We start from the raw sequence: 22,213 nt of genomic DNA on the forward strand, positions 1-22,213 counted from the left end.
GCAGCCTGAAATTACCTGTTCTATGGCTGAATGAGCTGCGGTCAGTCGAAAACAGGTATGGTGACGTCAGCTTTCCAACATGGTGGCTGCTGGCCTCCTCTGTGGTCTGACCGGTGTGGAGAACCGAGATGGACCGCTTCCTTCCCCCGTCTCGAACCCAGAATTCAGCCCTGAGTACGGTGCTTGCACGGCTGGCAGAAACTGCAGCGCTGTATCCCTGTGTCGCTATCTCCTCGTTTCCCAGCGTGCGCTGCAGAATCTAGCCGCGGGGCGATTTGCTGAATAAGCAGTGTTACCCTCCGTGCGACAAACCTCTCGCGTTTGAGTCCCCGTAGCCGATCCTCGTGCGATGGAAATCCTTCCTCCAGGTTCCGGAGCACCCCACTATTGCTGGAAATTCCTAACAAGATATCCTTTAGCCGTCCTGACTTGTCATACTCCCACACAGTGATGCAGCACACGGGGGCAATGCACTCCCCTCGCCGCCATCTTCCTCAAAGGATGTTTTCGATGCCTAAGGTGTAACAAAGAATTGAGGGTATCTGTGACACAGAATAAATAAGGACTTTGAAATGGTATACTCTGAGAACAATGCTGAGGCATCAGGAAGGTGTGGCTAGAGACCCTGGAGCAGTTACAATGTTGAAAACACATTTGTGAGCCTCCAACCTTTCCGCTAAAATGGGATGACAAATCCAGATGGGATTATCTCAAAGACATCCACATTAGAAATATATTAAAGAGCTCTATAAAAATTTTTCTTTTCTTAATTTTCTGGGAAGATATCTCTTCCTGAAACAAGATTATGCTTTTAAAAAGAGGATAATTTTTGTTGGCAAATTTTAAGGCAGAAACCTAGAATTTTAATATTGTAAGTTTGCTTAAATACATGTTATTTTGTGAATATAGCCCAAAGGATGTTATCCAGCAGTTGCTGAACACTTTTAGAAAAAAATAACACTCCTATCACCTTCCTTTTTCAGTAACAATTTATTATCTGCCTAAGGATTCATTAATATGATGTTATTTCAGGCGTAAAATTCAGTGAAATTTAAAGGTTTTTAAAGTCACCATGCCCTTTGATTTTACAATAAAGTAACTGCATAAAGCATAAGTGTAGAATAATTTTACTTTCTCTGCAAAACATGTACATATACCTTAATATAGATTTATTTAAATAAAATGACTAGAAAATTGTTCATGATATTTCTGGGTCAGATTATCTCTATAATCTCTGGCGAGCACATTATCTTTCTTTTGTGAATGGTATCCCCTCTTCTGGAAATTGCTCTTCCATCCACTACCTCCCTGGAAACTGTCCTTTTCTTTCATGAATCTTCCCAAGTTGAAGTATAATTATCCAATAACAAGCAGTCATCCAACCTAGACCAACTGTAATGTCCCACACGACTGGCTTTGTTGCTGTCTCTGACTTGTCTGAAATTGACCTTGTGGAGAGTCCTTCTTGGAATCAGAGAAAATGTGTATCATTCTGTCCTTAGTTCTAGGAACTTTCAGATAGAGAATTTATGAATAAAGGAAGGAAAGAAGAGGAAAGAAAAGGAAAGGAAAGTCCTAACTATTTCACTGTGATACTTCAAAACTACTTTATAATTTCTCTTTATAGTCACCCTTGACCTGGGGTAAATTATTATTAATAGATTCAGTGCTAAAGGGCAATTGTGTAGGATTAACTGCTGCTTAATAAAATAATTAAAGCAAGTTATTTGGAACTTGAAATCTACGCTTCAGCTTCAGGCTTTCCTCTGAATATGTTTAGAGGAACCATATTCAGGAGTTATTTTGCAGCTTCCCATTCATGAACAACAACAGGATTTTGGCATTGCTGCCTCCTTGCACTATGACAGAGTCATGCACACCTCCATTCATGTACCCATCACTGGGACTCTGATGCCTCCCTCCATCATTGACAGTGTCATGTACACCTTCACTTTTATACTCAATACCGCTGCTGCTGCTGCCTTTCTCCTGCAAATCACCTATTTCCAGGTAAGGCAGAACCATAGTCATAAAATGGAAAGGAAGTCAAGGTACCCAGTGTCCAGGGAGATGACTGACTATAGGTCATCCAAGCAGACCTCTGAGTTAGGCAAATAAATATGCTGATCACTGATGTGAAGAGTCTCATCCCCTCAAGTAGTGAGAAAGCAGATGGATTTGCTAAACTGAAATGTTCGTCGGGTCTGGAATTGTCCATCTGGTTCTTCTTCAGGAACTTACAATGGTGGTAATTTCATGAATTATTCCATTCTTTGAATATTCCATTTGGGCTGTCTTCATAACTCTTAGATGTGATTCATTACATTTTATTTTTGTTTGTTTTCTCATACAGTTTTGACTTAAATTTTATGTAAAAATTAATGCACATTTTAAAAATAACATAATTCAGGGCTGGTAATGTGCTCGCCTGGCATGCGCGGGGCGCTGGGTTCAATCCTCAGCACCACATAAAAATAAAATAAAGATGTTGTGTCTACCGAAAACTGAAAAATAAATATTAAAAATTTCTTTCTCTCTCTCCTCTCTCTTTTAAAAGAATAACATAATTCAATAATATTTTCCCAGAAAATGATATAACTCTGACATTAACAATATTTAGAAAAATATTTTTGAGGGTCTTTAAAAACTATATTTTTAGTTGTAGATGGACACAATACTTTATTTAGTTTACACAATTTTTATTTAATTTTATTTGGTGCTAGGGATCGAACTCAGGGCCTCACACATGCTAGGCAAGTGCTCTACCACTGAGCTACAACCCCAGCCCTATTTTTGAGGTATTTTATTGCCTCAGGTTAATTATCCTGATTGTTTTATACTGAAATTCTAATTTGCAAAAATTGTAAATGTTTCTCAGAAAATGATCTCAAAATTGAGGTTTCTACCAACAGTCCTGAATGTTACTATAATAGAATAACACATCCTGCAAAAATATTCTAGTTTATTGAAAGTTTTCATGTGGGCTCAAGTTTACCTGTCATTTTTTTATGTAAAACTGGGGCTATGGTGATGATCAGTTCACTCAGCAAACACTAACTGGTTGCTTGTCGCTAAGCAGTACTAGTGAACAAGAGTAATAAATTCTATATCTTCAACATTTTATTGTTTTATAAAAACAAAATCATCATGGGGCAGGGTGGCACATGCCTCTCATCAAAGTGACTGGGAAGGCTAAAGTAGTAGGATCACAAGTTTGAGAGAGGTCTTAGCAACTTAAACTCTTGTCTCAAAGTAAAAAGATTTTAAAAGGGCTGAAAACGTAGCTCCGTACAGCACCTCTGTGCTCAATCCTGGTTAGTACCAAAAATAAAAATAAATAAATAAATCATTAGAACTCTTGGGAAGGAGGGGACAGGAAAGGCTTCTTAGGGAACTAAGTAAATTTTAAACTGATATTAAAAAATAGTAGCTACTTGGATACAGAAAAAGGGAAAAGAAGAACATTGTAGGCAGAAGGGGAGGGAATCAGTGGCCTTTGGGGAAAGATCCCGGCAGGTCTGAGGACTGGGATAGATGCCAAGAATATAGAGAACAAGGAGTGTTTAATACAGAATGTTGTGGACCACAGTAAAAATGTGATGATTGTACAAGGACAAGATATTGGTGAAGGATTATAAAGGGAAGAATATGATGGTATTTGCATTATAATAGATTCTCTTTGCGAATAGTTTGGAGCAGAACAAGACTGTCATTAAAAAACAATCTTGGGATTATGACAGGAGATGGTAGCCTGGAGGATTTGAGGATGATGTAGCAGCTGAAACCATTAAGAAGAAAGGAGGAATAATCCAAGATGTCTTCTGGGTTGCCACCTTGAGCAAGAGAGCAGAATGAGAACCTGATATGGGGGAGGGGGTTGGTGGGGGGGGGCGGTGGGGGGATTGTATTCTGGACATGGTGACTTGCAGACACTGCAAGGCTTTTTCCAGCAGACTGAGAGGTGGAGGATTTGAATGAGGAAGATGAGTTGAAACAAAATCTCAGAAGGAGGTTACCTAGGAAATAAATGAATAGAGATATTTTAGTATGAAACATATAGCACATAAAAATGTTACCCCCAGGGAAAATTATGGAATCTCTAGTAACATCTACATTGTTCCCAACCCCTTTATGGCATGGCTTTGCTTTAGTAGAAGAGAGCAGAGTGCCTTGAAATTCTTTTTTCTTCTGGGTGGGCACAGCCTAAGTGCTACAGTCAGGAAAGGATGAGATAAATATAAAATTTGTAAATAAAATGAGAAGTATAAAGTTGTTAAGCTGAAATTCATGATATGACAATAAAAAGGCAAGATGGTTACACAAGTTTATGTATGATATGATAGCTGTTTTATTATTGGGGGGAAATTCTCCTTAAAATGACCTTGGATCTGTTTGATGGTTACTACCCTTGATTTTAAACATGCAACATACAAATAGAACCTGGTAATGATAGTTCATCAAGTCGAGGCCTGTCAAGGGGTATTTGTGCATGTCTGTCACCTCAAGAAATTAATATGTCTATTTTTGTGTCCTTTACAGTAAACCAGAAATGCCATGCAAAGCCATGAATACTACAAAAGTTCAGCTTGAGAATACCAACATTTTGATCACTTACCTGATTTGATATTGTTGTAGTTGTACATTTTTATACAAGTCATTCGTTTTTGTTTTTTGTTTTCAAAACACATTATAATTAGTTCCCCCAAACCATTTGTTAACCCATGAAAGTTGCCTTAATTTTGACAATATTTTGTTACAGGGGATTATGTTGTCATGACTATATATTTTGAATTGAGCAGAAGAATGGGATACTTTACTATTCAGACATACATTCCCTGTATACTGACTGTGGTTTTATCCTGGGTGTCATTTTGGATTAAAAAAGATGCTACACCAGCAAGAACAGCATTAGGTAAGTGTAAAAAAAAAAGTATTCCACCATTTTGTATGATTTTAATTCAGAAATATTTATAAGATACCTACAATTAAAGAGATTTGGTTCAAAGCAATTGATCTAATTTGAGAGTTACTTAACCATGCTTAGAATATTTTTTGAAGTATCTAAGTTAGGTTGTTCTTTCTGACAATGAAATTTCATGTGTGCTACTTAAATTAAGACAGATTAGGTATTTGGAATAAATCACCTGCATAATCTGTTACTAAGCCTTAAGATTAATGCCATCACAAAAAAATATAGTTTCATCTTATAACCTGCCAACTTGAAAGTCTCATTCAGTTTCAGAAAATAAAACTTGCTGCAGACATTTGAGGATGAAAGACACTATATTGGTAAAATAGTTTCTCAATAAAAGAAGTTCTACTTAGCAATTTGGGCAGCAAATAAGAAAATAATCATTCTTTCCAGCTATAATCCACATATGAAATCTCAGTCTTTTCATGAGTTTTCTGTGGTCCTCAAAATCCTCTTAATAAAACACAAAATTATAGTAATGTCAGCTTATTCAACATTTTATATCAGGTTTTTATGGTTAAAATTTCACCTAGCTTTCAATGTTTTTATTTGTGGTAACAGGTAATAGTATGATAATGAATATAGAGTTTATTTCCCAAAAAAATATTTTCTTCAGAAAAGGGGAAGCTGCCTCAATTCCAAATCCTCACAAAGTCTCTCATATTACATTATGTTTTCCCTGTGATTTTTTTTATTCTTTATTTGACAGTAAAGTACTATTTGCTGAGATTCATTACCCTGCAATATCTTCTGCCAATATTAGTTTCACATTCTTATAGAAAATACATGATAGAATTGGTAAATCAGCAGGCAATGATATGAACATAAATTTAGCAACTACTATTGGATTTATATCCTCATAATTACAAATATTAATTATCATTATGAGCAAGCCCCAATTCAGTTTTGTTTTCTATGGTTTCAGTGGCCCACAGTCACAATAATCCAAAAATATTAATTGAAAAATCCCAGAAATAAATAATTTATAAGTTTTAAATTGTACACCATTCTAAGTAGCATAATGAATCTTGCACCATATCATCTCATCCCACCTGGAATGTGAATCATCCCTTTGTCCAGAATTTTCATAGTGTATATACTACTCACCCATTAGTCACTTAGTAGCCATCTCAGTTATCAGGTCACTTATAATAGTATCAAATTACTTCTATTCAAATAACTCTTATTTTACTTAGCTATGCCTCAAAATGCAAAAGTAGTAACACTGGAAATTCGAATATGCCAATGAGAAGCCAAAAAATACTTACTTTAAGTGAAAAGATGAAAGTTATTGATAATAAAAAAGTCAATAACTGACTTTTTAAAAACAAATCATTATTAATAATGATTTCAGACATATGCTGAAATCACAACACCCATATCACTCACCTCAATTCATCTCATCATGTAGACATTGCATTATCTCACATTATCATAGGAAGAGGAAGTTTAGTACAGTGCAATGAGATATTTAAGAGAAAAAGAACATTCAGATAATTTATTATAGTGTATTGCTGTCATTGTTCTACACTCTTATTAGTTATTATTAATCTTTTACTGTGCGTAGTTTATAAATAAAGCTTTATCATAGATTTGTCTGTATAGGAAAAAAACAGTGTATATAAGGTCTGGTAATATCTGCAGTTTCGGGTATCCAATAGAGGTCCTAGGATATAACTCTTGTGGATAAGGAATATGCATAAACAAACACACACAAAAAATCAGTAAAAGGATAGAGGATCTACACAATACTATCCATGTCTGTGACTATTTGATATTATAGAACCCAAAATTCATCATATAAATGGACTTAAACTTGTGTCTTCACCATACTCAAAAAAATAATAATTTACATGGATCAAAGATTTATGGAAAAGCTAAAAATGTGAATATTCTTGAATAAAAAATAGGAGTTTGATATTGGGTTAAATAAAAACTTCTTAGACTAGAAACAAAAACCTCCAATGAAGAAAACTTTGAAACATTTATGACATAAAAATACCTTGACCAAACAGGTATTTCTTGCTAGGGGAGACAATAATATAACATCATGAAGATTTGTTTTTTATACACAATAAAGGTATCATCTCCAATGTATAGTTTCTCCTTTTTTCTTTTTTAATGTTTTTGATGTACAGAAATTTTTATTTATGAATCTTTGTATTGAAGGGTTCTGGTCTAAATATGCTGTAAGTATGGGTACTTTTCAATTTTGTAGCAGAATGATTATTTTTAATCTCATAAAATAATACCCAGAATATCCAAGATACCATCAAATATTACCCATTATACAAGAAACTATGTCAATATTGAGATGACTCAGATAGAATTATCTGACCAGGATTTTAAAGTAGCAGCATAAACATGCTTCAGTGATGAATTACAGATACACAGGAGCTATGTAAAAAAAAAAATAAAATAAAATAAAAAGCTTCATCAAGGAAGTAGAGGATATAAGGAGAACCAAGTGAAAGTTTTAGAATCAAATATATCCATACCAGAATTAAGAACTTAGGAGAATGTTCAAAATAGAATGGAGGGACCAAGGAAAGAATCAGTGAACTTTGACGTAGGACAAGAAAAAATTACTTAATCTAAGCAACACAGAGAAAAATAGACTGAAAAGATACCAATAAATTGAGTTTGGGGACTTGTGAAATGATCAGAAACAGCCTAACATTGTGTCACTGAAATTCCAGGAGAAGAGGATGAAGCTGAAAAAGTATTCAAAGGAATAATGGCTAAAAAATTCTCAAATTTGTCAAAAGGTATAAATTTGCATATTCAAGAAGCTAAGGAAGCCCCAAACAAAATAAATACAAAGAATTTTTTTTAATGGCACTATCTCTAGAAAAGAAAACACAGCATGAATGACAATTTCTCACCCAAATCATGAAGGCCAACTACTGAAAGGAAAAGATTGTTTACTCAGTTTTCTACACCCAATGAGACTATCTTTCCAGAAAAAGAAGAAGTCCACATATTATCTGTCAGCAATCGATGCACCTCAGAATAATGGCCAAAAATACTTCTTGAAATAGAAATGAAATAATGAGCAAACAATATTTGGAACAAGAAGAAGGCAGAAAAACTATTGCAAATAGTGAAAATATGAGTAAATAAAATAGATTTTCAGTCTCCTTTTGAGTTTTCTAATATCTGTGTAATGGTTGAAGCCCAAAATCATAATGCTGCCTGCTGTAGTTCTTAAATATTTCAGGGAAATGATTAAGACCATTAGAATCTTCTTCTCTTTATTCAAACTGGCAAACCTGACAATAGGTTATAAATTATGTATGTATAATATATTTAATACTCGGAGGAACCACTAAAAATTACACAAAGTGACACATTCATAAACACTGTGGGGACTGAGTATATAACTCAGTGGGCACAGAATTGTGGGTTCAGCCTAGGGCGGCAAAAAAGTAAATAAACAAATAAAAAGTAGACAGATTAAGACTGAATTCTACAAATTGGTGCAGTGCCCACGGGAGGGCAGGAAAAAAAAACAAGACAAAAAATAGTGAACAAACAGAAAACACAAAACTAAATGAGATTGTATGTCTTAAACATTAATAATTATCCAACATAAATCATCAGAATATACCAATTAAAAAGAAGTTGACAGTGAATAAAAGATAAAACAAGAACCAACTATGATCTGTCTATAAGAAAGTCACTTCAAGTAGGATAATATAGGTAGGTTAACACAAATCTTCATGAAAACTGTGTTTGTAATAGCCAAATCCTGACAGGAAAATGCCTCAACAAATAATGATTAAGAAACTCTGGCACAACCCAGACATGGAATGAACATTGCTTCCCAATAGAAAGGAACAAACTATTAGTACAGCAGCAATTTGAACAGGTCTCAAGGGCATTGCCCTGAAGTGGGGGACACCAAAAATACTCTTGGTTTCTGACTTAAATGAGATGTGAGAATTTGTACTTATCCATCCCTCTGAGGTCAAAAAGAAAGTTGCTCTGGGGTCCTGTGAGGCCAGATGTTTTCCAAATAATCATACATGTGTTAGAACCACCTGAGATTCCTTCTGATTGCCCTGGTGCTTTCCCATTGGAGGGAGATGAGGCTACAGTGCCAACCAGGATCTTTCGAGAGTAACCCTGTTGGCTGTGTAGCTTTGATACCATACTAAGCAAGACTTCCCCATCCAAATTTTTATTTTCTTCTTAGCATTGTATAGTTTGTGTGGGTTGCAGGGGCTGGGGGGATGGCAAAGTGGAACAGAGAGGTAGCCACTAGCTGCACACAGAATACTGGCCAGTAGTGACAAATGATGAACAAAATAGATAACTTCACTGAAATAGAAACTAAGATTTTTAATTTCTTTTTAGACATGACATGGTCACCCCATGTTTTAGGTTAAATTAGATATTTATTATAAGAGCTTTTCCCATAAACATACATCTGGAATTAATGTAGACTTTTCCAGTTCACACAGCATTTTTTAAAGATTTTTTAATTTGTTCTAATTAGTTATACATGACAGTAGAATGATTTTTAAACATTGTACACAAATGGAGCACAACTTCTCCTTCTTCTGGCTGAACACGATGCAGAGTCTCACCATTAGTATAATCATACATGTATATAGGGTAGAAATGTTCATCTCATTCCACTGTCCTTCCCATCCCCAAATAGCCTCCCCTCCCAACACTCCCCTCTGCACAATCCCTTCATTCACACCACACACACACACACACACACACACACACACCCTGCTGAATAATATTCCATTTTGTATATGTATCCCATTTTCTTTATCCATTCATCTGTTGGAGGGCATCTAGGTTGGTTCCATAGTTTAACTATTGTGAATTGAGCTGCTATAAACACTGATGCCACTGTATCATTATAGCAGTATGCTGATTTTTAAATCCTCTGGGTATAAACCTAGGAGTGAGATAGCTGGGTCAAATGGTGGTTCCATTCCAAGTTTTCTGAGGAATCTCCATACTAATTTCCATAACTGTTGTGCCAATTTGCAGTCCCACTCACACAGCATTTTTAAATGAAGCGTTGCAATTTCCTCATGTAAAGGAGAGACAGGGATCCTATTCTTATTATATTGCTTTTAAAAAAAATCAAAGAAGATAATTGATACCCCATTACCAAATACAGAGAAGGTGCAGGGCAAGGCTGAGAGCTTGGACTTCCAAGTCAATATGCTAAGTCAAACTGTCCACCCTGGTGCTTTGAGTTCATTCCACAACTTCCCCTGGCTGAAATGCCTTGAGCAGGTGCAGGGAAGAACTAAAAGAGGGTGACAAAACTGCAAGGTGAGAAGTCATGTCATTCATCTGTCATGTGTACCTAATTCTGAGTAGTACTGCAATGCAGTGTTAACATCCAGGTGCCTATGATTCTGTGGTCCATGATGCTGACCTTCCCCATTCCATAGCTCTGGCAGGGCTGATTTCCCAAGGAGTCCCTCCGGGAGGCACTGAACCTTAACATGCCTCATGTTATAGTCTTCTTTATTTCACTCTTCATGTTCAATGGTCTTCATCCCCTTTTTAATTTGTTTTCCTTTTAAACTATCCATTGCTAACTTAATTATTTCCACAGTCTTTGATTACTCCTTTAGTGCTGACTCTCCTATATGAAATAGTAAAAGTCAAACCAATAGTGAGTATTATCAATTGAATAGTCAAACCAATAGTGAGTATTATCAATTAATTAATTCACTCGAAGCAAAATGTTCACTTAAGTACCTAAAATGTGCTGGCTTCTATACTGGGTGATAGGCAAATGAAGATGAGAAAGATCCAGTTTTGCTTTTGAAGATCACACAATCTATTTGAGGAGACAGACATGTAAAGACAGATGCAATTCACTGTGATAATGCAAAAAAAAAAGTAGTACACAGAGTACAAGGATGGCACAGATGGCAGATGCTCATATCATCAACTCTGTCTGGGATGTTGTCAAGGGAAGGCAGCTCAGAAAGAGTGGTGCTGGACTCCGGCTTGAAGAATGGTGGGAGTTTACACATTGGAAGATAGGAGGAGAGGAGAGAGAAAGAAAAGGGTTTATCTGGTGCGAGAAAAGTGAGATGTGAAATAGCACAGAATGCACAGGAAAACTGCAAATTGTATCTTCACTAAAAGTATTTAAAAGACAAAATGTCAAACAATAAGAAAATTACTAAATCAAACAATATGTCAATTCAGGTACAGAGGATTCTCAAAGTACAATGGAGATATGTCCCCCCAAATCCCATCATTGGTTGAAAAATCATAAATCAAAAATGTATTTAATATGCCTAACCTACTGAACTTTCTAGCTCAGCAACAGAGTGCACTGTAAAGTGTTTAGGGGCTCCCTCTGGTGATCCTCTGGCTGATTGGCAGCTGCAGCTCACTGACAGTCCTGGGCATTGAGAGAGTGTATCTACTGCATATTGCTACTCAAGGAAAAAAATCTACCTTAGAATTTAAAGTACAATTTCTACTGAATGCATGTCACTTTTATGCCATCATACAGAAGAAAAATCTCAAGTTGAATATAAGTCAGAGCTTGTCCACATTTTAATGTTATTGTGAAGATGATTATAAGAAATGTTATTGTAACCTCCTACAAATTGTATAGATGTTAAAATGAAAAGTAAGATTACATAAGGTATGCAGTGGCCAAGAAGGATTCTTGTTAAGCAGTCACAGTAGAGTGGGGCAGTAGAGTGATCTCTTGTTTTTGTCACATGGCATCTTCTCACCATCTGATGACTGTCTCCCCTCACGCAGGCATCACCACAGTGCTCACCATGACCACGCTCAGCACCATAGCCAGGAAGTCCCTGCCAAGAGTGTCCTATGTGACAGCCATGGACCTCTTTGTGACCGTGTGCTTCTTGTTCGTTTTTGCTGCTCTAATGGAATATGCCACCCTCAATTACTATTCAAGCTGTAGAAAACCAACTGTCACGAAGAAGAAAACATCGGTGAGTGGCAAAGATAGCAGAGATTTTCTGGGAGGTAGTGTAAGGATATGTTAAGATAAACATGTGCTAAAATGCTATCATGTTCCTAAGGATCTTACAAAACATGATATAAATAGCTAACTCGATAAGACTTTAAAACACTAGACAGCAATTCTGGAGATGTGAATGTAACCCTCAACTTCTCTCCAGCTCATCACTGCAGGTGACAAGGACTGGTTTAGGCATGCCTTAAAGACTTCTCTAACTAGAGTTATTTGGAGTACAGATGCCCATGTCAGTGTGCTAATTTTTTCTTTCTTTTTTTTTCCTTGCAGTTATTACACCCAGATTCCTCAAGATGGATTCCTGAGCGTATAAGCCTACAAACACCCTCTGTATGTATAGCTTTATAGGTGCTAATATTTCTGAGAAATTTTATTAAACTAGCTTGCATTTGAAAGTGATGTTCCTGTTTACATATGCATGTACTGAAGACCCATGAGTGATGTACATGCTGCTACTTTTTAAATATCCAGTTTGGAACATTTGCAAAATAGAGTACAAAATTAACCATAATCCTTCTCCTCAGGGATTAGGGTATAGTATGCACTTTTTTCTAAGCATTCAAATAACATTTATTCATATACTTTAGATGAACTAAATAATGATCTATATATTGTTTTATAACCTCTTTTGATAACTCAAAAGCACGTACTTAAATTTTAAATCACTGATATGAACTGCTACTTATATAATAAGCTTCTTTTGTAAGTGGACTTTTATTCCTTTAGACCATATCAATTCCCTAATTACACTGAATGTTTTAGGCCCCTTCTACCATACATCACAGGTGGTTTTCTGTTTTTCAATGCCTTATATTTAGAGCATTTCAGCCTTTTTTCTTATAAGGAGACTTGTAGTTATCTGTACTTCGCAAGTGTATATCATGGTAGTTCAGACAGAAGGTTAGTGGGCAAGCCACTTTTACAGTTGTGGGAAGCGAGCAAATGCTTCCAAATAGCATCCGACTGAAACATAAGGGAGAGAGGCCGTGTGGAATAACAGACCCAAGTCAGAACTAATAGCCTGAGGCCCAAGGAGCACATTCTCACACACAGCCAGGGGCTGGGAGCTAAGGGAAAAAAATATTGACATCTTTGGTGTAGAAATGATACTTCCAAAGGAAGGGGTGAAAATCCTTTAACACAGAGAAAAATAAAATTTCCACAAAACTAGAAAAAAAATTTTTAAAGAGGAAAAGTTTAATGCCCTTGAAAACAGAGAACAATTCACAGACAAAGGTGCCAGACCAAGTGAGAAGACACAATCAGAGAGATTTTTTCAGACAGAGCTTATACTTTAGTCAAAGAAAAAGGACTGTTTTCAGCTATTCGATGAAAATTGTCACCACTTCAACTCCTTTTCATTACCAGTAAGAAAAAGCAGAAATGAGCAGCCTCCTGAGAGAGGGAGAAGATGTTTTGGGCTCCAATCTCATGTGTGGTCTGGGGCAAGTTTGTGCTTTGATGTCCAAACCCATCAAATGCAAAGATTATGTGCTTCCCAGGTGCCTAAGAAATACCATATTCCAGGAGGTTATGAGGCTGCATTATCCAACAGAAAAAGGAGTAAGTCTAGGACCCAGTTTGGCCAATGATGACTTTGAGGAAGCATTCATTGAAATTCTATGTTGGCCATAGTTTGAAATATTTGTGACAAATGTGAAGCATGCTTGAGAAGAAGTACTTATACAATGGGAAATATAGCTGTCTAGGGCAGAGATAACAGCTACCTATTGCTTGAGATACTTTGGGCTGTTTTTATTGCATTTCATATTGGTTGACGTATTGCTCTTGTGCCTGCAGAACTATTCTCTCCTGGATATGAGGCCACCTCCGCCTGCTATGATCACTTTAAACAATTCGGTGTATTGGCAGGAATTTGAAGATACCTGTGTCTATGAGTGTCTGGATGGCAAAGACTGTCAGAGCTTCTTCTGCTGCTATGAAGAATGTAAATCAGGATCATGGAGGAAAGGGCGGATTCACATAGACATCTCGGAGCTGGACTCGTATTCCCGGGTCTTTTTCCCCACGTCGTTCCTGCTCTTTAACCTGGTCTATTGGGTTGGATACCTGTATCTTTAAGTGCTGCCCTTAGTGATCAGTGAGGAGCACTTGGTTCACATCCTTCACCTTCCATCACCCCCAGACTAGTAGTGACCAGTTGGGAATAGCAAGGAAGGTCACTGCTCACTTTATCTTTAAGTTATGAATTACCTTTCAGCAGCACAGGAAGTATCTGGCAAATATTCCTAATATGTACACATATACACATTAATTTAATTTTCGAGTGATATTCTTACTAATCCCTTACTGCATCTGTAGCTTGGTGATATTTATGAATGGTTTTGGATATTGGAAGCAGCTGCCTATTACCCTTGCAAAGAAATCTGTAAAACACAGAAGCAAATGTCTGAGAAGCTCTCTCGGGCTCTCACCTGTTATGTATCTTTCCTTCATAGGTCTTAGCACAACAGCCCAAGTGTACGGAATCCCTTTTAGCCAAGACACATTTGTGCTGGCCTCATCCCCATGCTCACAAGGCACTCAAAGTTCAAGTGCAAACTACAGTGATTTTTGATCCCGGTTTCTTCCCTCTGCAGTCTCTTTTGCTTCATCACCACCATCGTTATTAGCTAGCCTTCCCTTTTCCTAACAATCTCACCCTAGGCCTGGGAGGACTTCACAAGTCTCCATTTGAGGGGGAAAAATCATGATTTTCAAAATTCTCATGTTGCTGAATTCAAAGATATTGATTATCTCTGGATATTAGGTTATTACTTTATTCTAAACTACTGTACATCAACAGTACTTGAACTTTGGGTTCTTGGACTAGTACAACCTGAGTTCAGTGACATTTCCCCTTGAAATCTGTATTTTATTAGACCAAGGCTCAACTGCAGAGTATGTGTCTAGTTTATGTTGTTATTATGGGTTCAGTAATTGTCTTCATCTTGTGAAGGGATACCGAATGTACAAGACTTTGTCTTGAAAACATTCTAAAGTGTGAAAGAAATGTAGATAGAATTTCAAAAATTTCCTAGCAAATATTAATTTTCAAGTCAAACCAACTTTAGATGCAAAAATGGTTAATGGCAATCATCAATTATATATTTTGGTGAGTTAATATTGTTTTATACTTTGAAATACGGATACATAGCAAAATCCCAAAGAAAAAGAATCCCAAGTCAATACTCTTTTGATATTTTTATAACACAAAAAAATTTGCTTCTTGATATTAGTTATTTGTTATAACTAGATGCCAGTATGACCTTCATATGACTCTTTTAAAGTTTCCCTCCATCAGTAGGAAAAACAAAAAAGACCTACCAGTTAGTTAATAATGCTTCAGAATTCTTAAAATTTTAATACCAGAATCTTTGTGCTTCTCCTCTCTCTCTCTCTCTCTCTCTCTCTCACACACACACACACACACACACACACACACACAGAATTACTTTTATTGGAAACAATTTATTTTTCAATTATCCATTGTGCATATCATTATTACTCAAAAAAGTGAAACATTATGTAGATAAAATATATAAAATTCTAATTTCATACAATTTACTGAATGTATACCAGAGAAAGAGTTGAAAGTAGAAGAGACCAGAAAGACTAATATTAGATATGACTGTTTATTCTTATTAACATTGGTCCATATCAAGTGAATGCAAATATATTAATATATGACCACCCAGTTTTCAAGATACTCAATCCCATTGTTCTTCTTACTGCAAAGCTGTTTTTAGGTTTGATACTTGCTGTTTAAGCAACAAGTCGATTGACTTCTGTTTAGCAACTTTGAGTTAAAAAATAAGGTAATAAATACTTGTGGGGAAATAGGTTGAAAACAATAGTTTAAATGAAATCTCTCCTCCATTGGAGAATTAGTATCCTAGTTCTGTCAAGAATGAAGGTCACTTTTCACCCTTGGCAGACACACTCTGGAAGTGCCCTGATAAAAGAAATTCCCTGGCACACTAAATCTTTGAGTACAGAGAGCAGGCAGCACCAACATAATTCCCAATGTTACATAATTTCTAACAACATGAAAAATTTAAACCTGTTATATTTTAAAAGAAGTTCTGGAGAGAGCTAAAATTTCTAGTGAAATTTTTCTTAAGAGGAAAATAAATAACCTAAAAGCAATTTTTACAACCAGGTTTGGTCCCATGTTACTATAAAAACAATTCTACAGATGCTTCTTATCTCAAAAGCACTCAATATTTGAATGTTATTAGAAACTCTCATGACATTTTAGGTGTAGAATGTGTAGACCCATATCCCCAGTTTTCTGAATCCAGCCATTCTCTTCCTCTCAATCTCAGCTATCCACCTGATCACAATGCAGTAGTTCATAGCTCCATGAAGGAGAACCTTCCTCTCAAGAGAGTCTAAACAGTGTTCACCTAATAGAGCATAAAATAGATTCCTGCACAGTTAGCAATCTACAAAGTCTGACTAAAAAGAACCAAAGCATCCCCTGAGAGCATACCAATGCCCATTTCTCTGCATAATTCACATACTCCACATCAGTCTCAACTCCTGAGATGAGCCTTGTCAGTCCACAATATAGGAGAGACACATGCACCTTGCTCAGGTGCAGAGCTCAGGGGCTTTCAGAGCATATACGTGTTTACTTTGGGGAAAAAAGTAGAGGAGGGGTAAGGGGCGGGGAATGAGGAGATTATGGGCATCCTCTTTAACCACTCTCCCTCACCAGGATGATTGGTTATGGAGGACATGTGGGGCACACAGACCCAAGACTGTTCCACAGAGCCTGCCCCTTGCCCTGCAGTAGAATTGGTGGATATTTTGAGTGGAAGTTATCTGAGTGGTCTGCATTCCGAAGGTGCTAATGTGCTCCTCACTTTAGAAATACTCAAAATTTGAGGAGATGACAGTTCCATGCTTGGACAAGAATTGCAAATTTTTGACCACTGTGGATCAAACTTAAAACTGTGACTATCTCTCTCAAGCCACATTCTGGGTGAGGGGGATAAAGAAAAACTTACAAAGGCATTTTACACATTAATAAAATTAGATCAAAATGCCTCTTCAGAAATTAAAAGGTTCCAACACCACAGGCCAGAAGACTCTCCAGATACTGGACAGAGAAAGACACTGTTAATATAATTTACTGTGGACTCAGCCAAAACTGCCCCCAATTTACCCAAAATATGCCTTAAAATAAAACAAAGCTCAAATAATATGCATCTTGTAAGATTTTCCATTTCCTGCAGTCAGCTATATTTCATTCCAGGTTTTATTTCTCTTTTATGCTTAGATGAAAAGAGGACTTCATTTCTTTATATGACAAACAGTTTTATCCTCAACTTTATATCAAATCAGTTCAATTAAAAAGTTTCTGTGGATTCTTCAATTGAGGAAATGCTTGCCCTGGATCACAAGCATTTTCATATGCTACATACGGGAAATTGGGGCCAATCTGAAAGTCAGCAACCTAGTCCTTGTGATGAGGCTGTGAATGTCCATAGAGAATCTTCACACCAACTCATTTGAACAGGCAACAGCCTGCTGCAGTAAAAATTAGTTGTGAGGCAAGTTGCTTCGCAGCTCTGCAAAATGTCACGCTCTGGAAACAATGGAGGAGGGAGACCAGTAACCCCATTTCCATTGACTACTGTTTGCCACAACTGGCAAGCAACGGGCCACTCTATCCAAAGGGCTAGAATACAACACAGACAAACCTCTACTTCCTCAGTCATTTTAATCTTGGTTGCCAAACTGAACACTTTTTGTGTTTTCCTTTGAGAATGAAAAAATAATAACTGGTCTCCAACCATTATTCTTACAACCTTATAAATTCAATGTTTTCAAGGCACCAAGCATTTCAAATCCACTCTGTGATCTTGCAAAAGTTTATAAGCTTTTTTCAGAGAGTTTATAAGCTGTATACATATGAGATTTCACCTTCAATTTATATTAAAAATAGTGAATGACCTGAGACAAACATAATCTGATGTAAATACATACATGTTCAAATGTTAAACTCCATCTGTGTTTCTAAACTGTCCATTTTGGGCTTCAGAACACTACCTTTTAAAAATATTATTCAGAGATGTGTTTGGAAACAAGGGGGTAAAGAACCAGATTGTGAATACATTGTAAATGTTCAATTCATAATTTTCTGCTGGTTCTCTTTCAAATTGCCTAAATTAGAAAGTGTATAATCTGTACATATTTCTTTTTCTCAGTTTGGCCTGTAGGAAGCAGTTAGGTTTAAAGAGGTTAGAAGTACCTCCATCTTTGTTATCTGTATAATCAAACCCAAAGGACTAAAAACTAACTAACAATTCAAGATAAATGATAAATTCCATCTCTGACTTATCTTTTAATATAAAAAATAGATTTCTATGATTACAGGGACAAAAAAATGTATGTCCTTAGATGGTAGGGTAACAGCTTAGCCATTCTTTACTTCTGTAAGAATAAAAAGTTGTTTTGTTCTGTTTTTAATGTCTAGAACTTTTGAAGACTACAAAGTACAGCATTTCTATTTTCTGTTTCTTTAAAGTTCTTCTGATTACAAGGCAGCAATTCCAGGATAAAAGCTTTGTATACTTTTGTTAAGGTCAAAAAGGAGACTGTTTCCATTTATTTATTATTTGTTTTTTTTTAAATTTTCAGAATGTCCTCTAGTTCAATGATACCTTGATTTTCTTATGTTGTCAAAAAGATCCCTTAATCTTCTTACTGCTATGATTACATAAGATCCCAATATTAGACCAGTTGAAATAAATCAATGCTAGTCCAATGGTCACTAATAAATTTTCCATGTTTGAGTTAATCAAATGGGTTTTTCAGATTACATTATACAGGTGCATAAGCTAGAAAATAATTAGACAGACAAATTACATATTTACACACATACACACCACACACACACACACACACTTACCACATACACACGCACACCACCCAGAATAAGCACTATTTGAATACACTGTTCAGGTAATTGAGGCAAATGTAAATTGCTTTGCTTGATCTATTCAGATAAGCACCTACTTTTACCACTTCATTTTTCGCATTTGTAAACACAATATAAGATTTCCCCAGTCCAGTGAGCAGACTACACAATATGAGGGTAATAACAGTTCCTGCAGGGAAGGAAGATCTTCTATAACTGCTGAACAGTTTAAATTGAATAGGCTGGAAAGAACATTGATTCTCAATAATGAAGTCTCCCGGATTGAGCAAGTAGTTGCTGTATTTTCTCTCTTCTATATATTCAGGATTCCTTCTTCATTTTTCCCAGCAAAGTACACTCCTCCGGTTCTGAATCCATAGTTTCAACCAACCAAGAATGGAAAATATTTTTTAAAAGTTGCATCTGTACCAAATATATACAGACTTTCCTTGTCACTTCCTGAAGGATACAATATAACAGCTACTTTCACAGCATTTACTACATTGTAGTAGGCATTATAAGTCATCTGTGGATTATTTTAAGTATATAGAAGGATGTGTGTGTAGGTTCTATGCAAACACTACACCATTTTACGTAAGAGATTTCAGCATCCTTGGATTTGTTATCTGTGGGGGTCCTGGAATCAGTCTCCTGCAGATCTCAAAGGAAGACCATAATGTTTACATTTGCTATGACAGCCTTAGACCCCAATTTCTCCTGGTTGCCCCACCTACTGAAGTCCTGTCCTGGTGAGTGATGGTTATGTACATAACACATCCAATTGGAATTTTTTTGAAATATGCTTTTCTTAGATCAGGAACCTGCAGCATGTTGATTTCAGTCCCCAAGGTATCAGACTTCTCAAAATGACAATATTGCCACTAATTCTTTTTCACAACATGATTAAAGTTCCCATTTTCCATGAAACATTTTTCCAATACACAGCAGTTGGTAAAGCAGACTGCAAGGTCAGCTGCAGGAAAATGAGAAAATGAGTTTTAGACACTGAGCTGTCCCTTAATGGACATTGTGATAATCAGGATGGGTGATAATATGGGAAGGGATCACTCATAGGCATGACAAGGGAAGAGGGTCCACTAGCATCTTCATTACACCTAAGACAGGCTGAGTTTTCAGTTTGGAAATCTGATGCCTCAGGCAGGGCAGGGCAGACAAATGTTCCCAGTCAGGGTGTAACTGCACTGGCTCACAAAAGTCTTCCAGGATGGCTGGAGTAGACCCCCACCAATTTCACATCTTGATTAATTGCTCATGTAATTAATAGGAAGATGGGGCTATGGCTGCCCAGAGTATTTTATTGGAAATCAAAGCTTGTTCCCTAATCTATAGAGATTTGTTGGGAAGAACAGTGTTTTATTTGAGTTTACAAAAGATGTACTGGGAACATATTAAGTCCTAACCCACTGTCAAATTCTGATTTTCAGGAACAAATGATGAGTGCTTTGATTTGGTTAGTGTTTATTACAAGTTTTTGGTTTTTTTTTTTTAACCAAGTGTTATCCATGTTTATAAAAGGAAGGATTCGGGGGGTCAATTGTATCAATCAATGAAAAGACTTCTAAACTTCTAAACTTGTAAAGACACTTTCAATCATTCTGGATCTTCACAATGGCTAATGTTGTGCTAGTGAACAATGTTTACATGTTATTATGTTTGTACAGTTACAATACACAGAACACTTTGATGGAGTGACAAGATTGCCCAATCCTGGGTCCCAACCAACCATCAGTTTACTCACCACAATCATTGGTTTCTGGTACCCTTCCTAGGGTGGCCTAGGAAGTTAGAGAAAGGTTGAAAAAGAAAAAAGAAAAATTTCATTCTTAAGTGACTTTCAATGTAATTAAAGATAAGTAATATAATAGAAAGTGCATATACCTTGTGGACTGAGATTTTAATTTTTTTAGCCAGATAGATAGGCCAGTAGATTTTTAGATGAAATAAACTATGCTACATCACCACCACCACCACCACCACCACTGTTCCTTTCTAGCCCTTAGTGGTTGATTCAACACAAAGGTTGAATATCTTTTCCAATGTAGAACCAAATTTGAACTTAATTATTAAGAAAAAAATGGAAAAGCTTTATTTTTTATTTAGACTTAAGTATTCAAGAAATCACAGTCAAAAACTTTGTTTGCCTAAAACATTTTCAGACCTGCTCTTTTCTCAGTAATCCAGACTCAAGCAGAATCTGACATCATTATATATGAGAGCATTCCACCCAATTTTTTTGATACCTTCATTTTTTAAATTTAATTTGGCTATTTCATTCCTCCTCTTAAAGAAAACATTTTAATTGACTTAGAACTCTCTCTTTTCCCTACAATGGATGCATCTTTGTAAATGGCAAACTTTGCTACTGAAAGGACATCACTAAGCTTCTTTTCATATCATTTGGGTCTGAACTTAATTCTCAGTAATTTATCTTGACATTTTTACTTTGAATAGAAATATACATGGGAAAATATATACTAGTGAAGTTTGTAGTATTTACGATTATATTATCTCTGTTTAGAATAACTTTTATTAAAACTTCTAAAAGACACTTTCAATCATTCTGGATCTTCACAATGGCTAATTTTGTGCTAGTGAACAATGTTTACAAGCTAATATGTTTGTACAGTTACATGTTTTTCTTTATGAGTAGCTCCTGGACAGAGCCAAAAGTTCATTTTTCATGAGTGCAGAGTCTCTGGAAGATTCTAGGAGAGTCACAGTTTTCAGGGATTGGATCTGTATATTGTTTGGAGCAAGGGGCCATCTTGTGTTTACATGCAGTGATGTGTGTATTTGTGTCTGTATGTACAGTGGTAAAACTGGACAACTTATTAACGTGTGTATTACTCTACCCCCACCCCAAATTTAGTTGAAACAAGTAGAATGGAGCACAGTTTCCTAGTGATAGCATATTAGCTTATTAAGCCTCTGGTTAAGACAAAAAAAAAAAAAAAAAAAGGAAGGAAAGGAGACAGAGAGAGAAAATGACAATCTTTATATTTACTGAAAATGTGGGATCACATTCTTTGTTTAAAAAAAAAATCAAGCTTTTATACTTGGTCAAAAGTTGCTCTGGAATCCAAACAAGCCTGTCTCATTTTAAGAGCACTTGAGCATCACCATTTTTACTTGGATGCACATCTGGGCCATTCCTTGGTCGTTTGTGCATCATGGACAGGTTTAACTGATAAGCTAAAAGTAGTTCTCAAGATTCAGATGGCAAATAGCCATCATCACACTGTTTAGGAAGCTGCATTCACAGATGACATACGTAGCATCA

At 36.2% G+C, this 22,213-nt stretch overlaps 1 protein-coding gene across 1 annotated transcript in view; it reads left to right on the forward strand.

Annotated features, from left to right (window-relative positions):
• The window catches only part of Gabrg3 (gamma-aminobutyric acid type A receptor subunit gamma3), a 598,523-nt gene extending 576,759 nt beyond the window's left edge, over positions 1-21,764 (forward strand). Inside the window, exons 7-10 of the mRNA XM_015480324.2 lie at positions 4,760-4,912; positions 11,741-11,937; positions 12,252-12,311; positions 13,782-21,764. Of these exons, the coding sequence (XP_015335810.1) occupies positions 4,760-4,912; positions 11,741-11,937; positions 12,252-12,311; positions 13,782-14,063 (692 nt within the window). The 3' untranslated portion in view covers positions 14,064-21,764. The remainder of the gene's footprint in view (positions 1-4,759; positions 4,913-11,740; positions 11,938-12,251; positions 12,312-13,781) is intronic.
• Positions 21,765-22,213: the final 449 nt, after the last annotated feature.

Source organism: Marmota marmota, unplaced genomic scaffold (genome assembly GCF_001458135.2).
Source record: "Marmota marmota marmota unplaced genomic scaffold, marMar, whole genome shotgun sequence".
Lineage (NCBI taxonomy): Eukaryota > Metazoa > Chordata > Mammalia > Rodentia > Sciuridae > Marmota > Marmota marmota.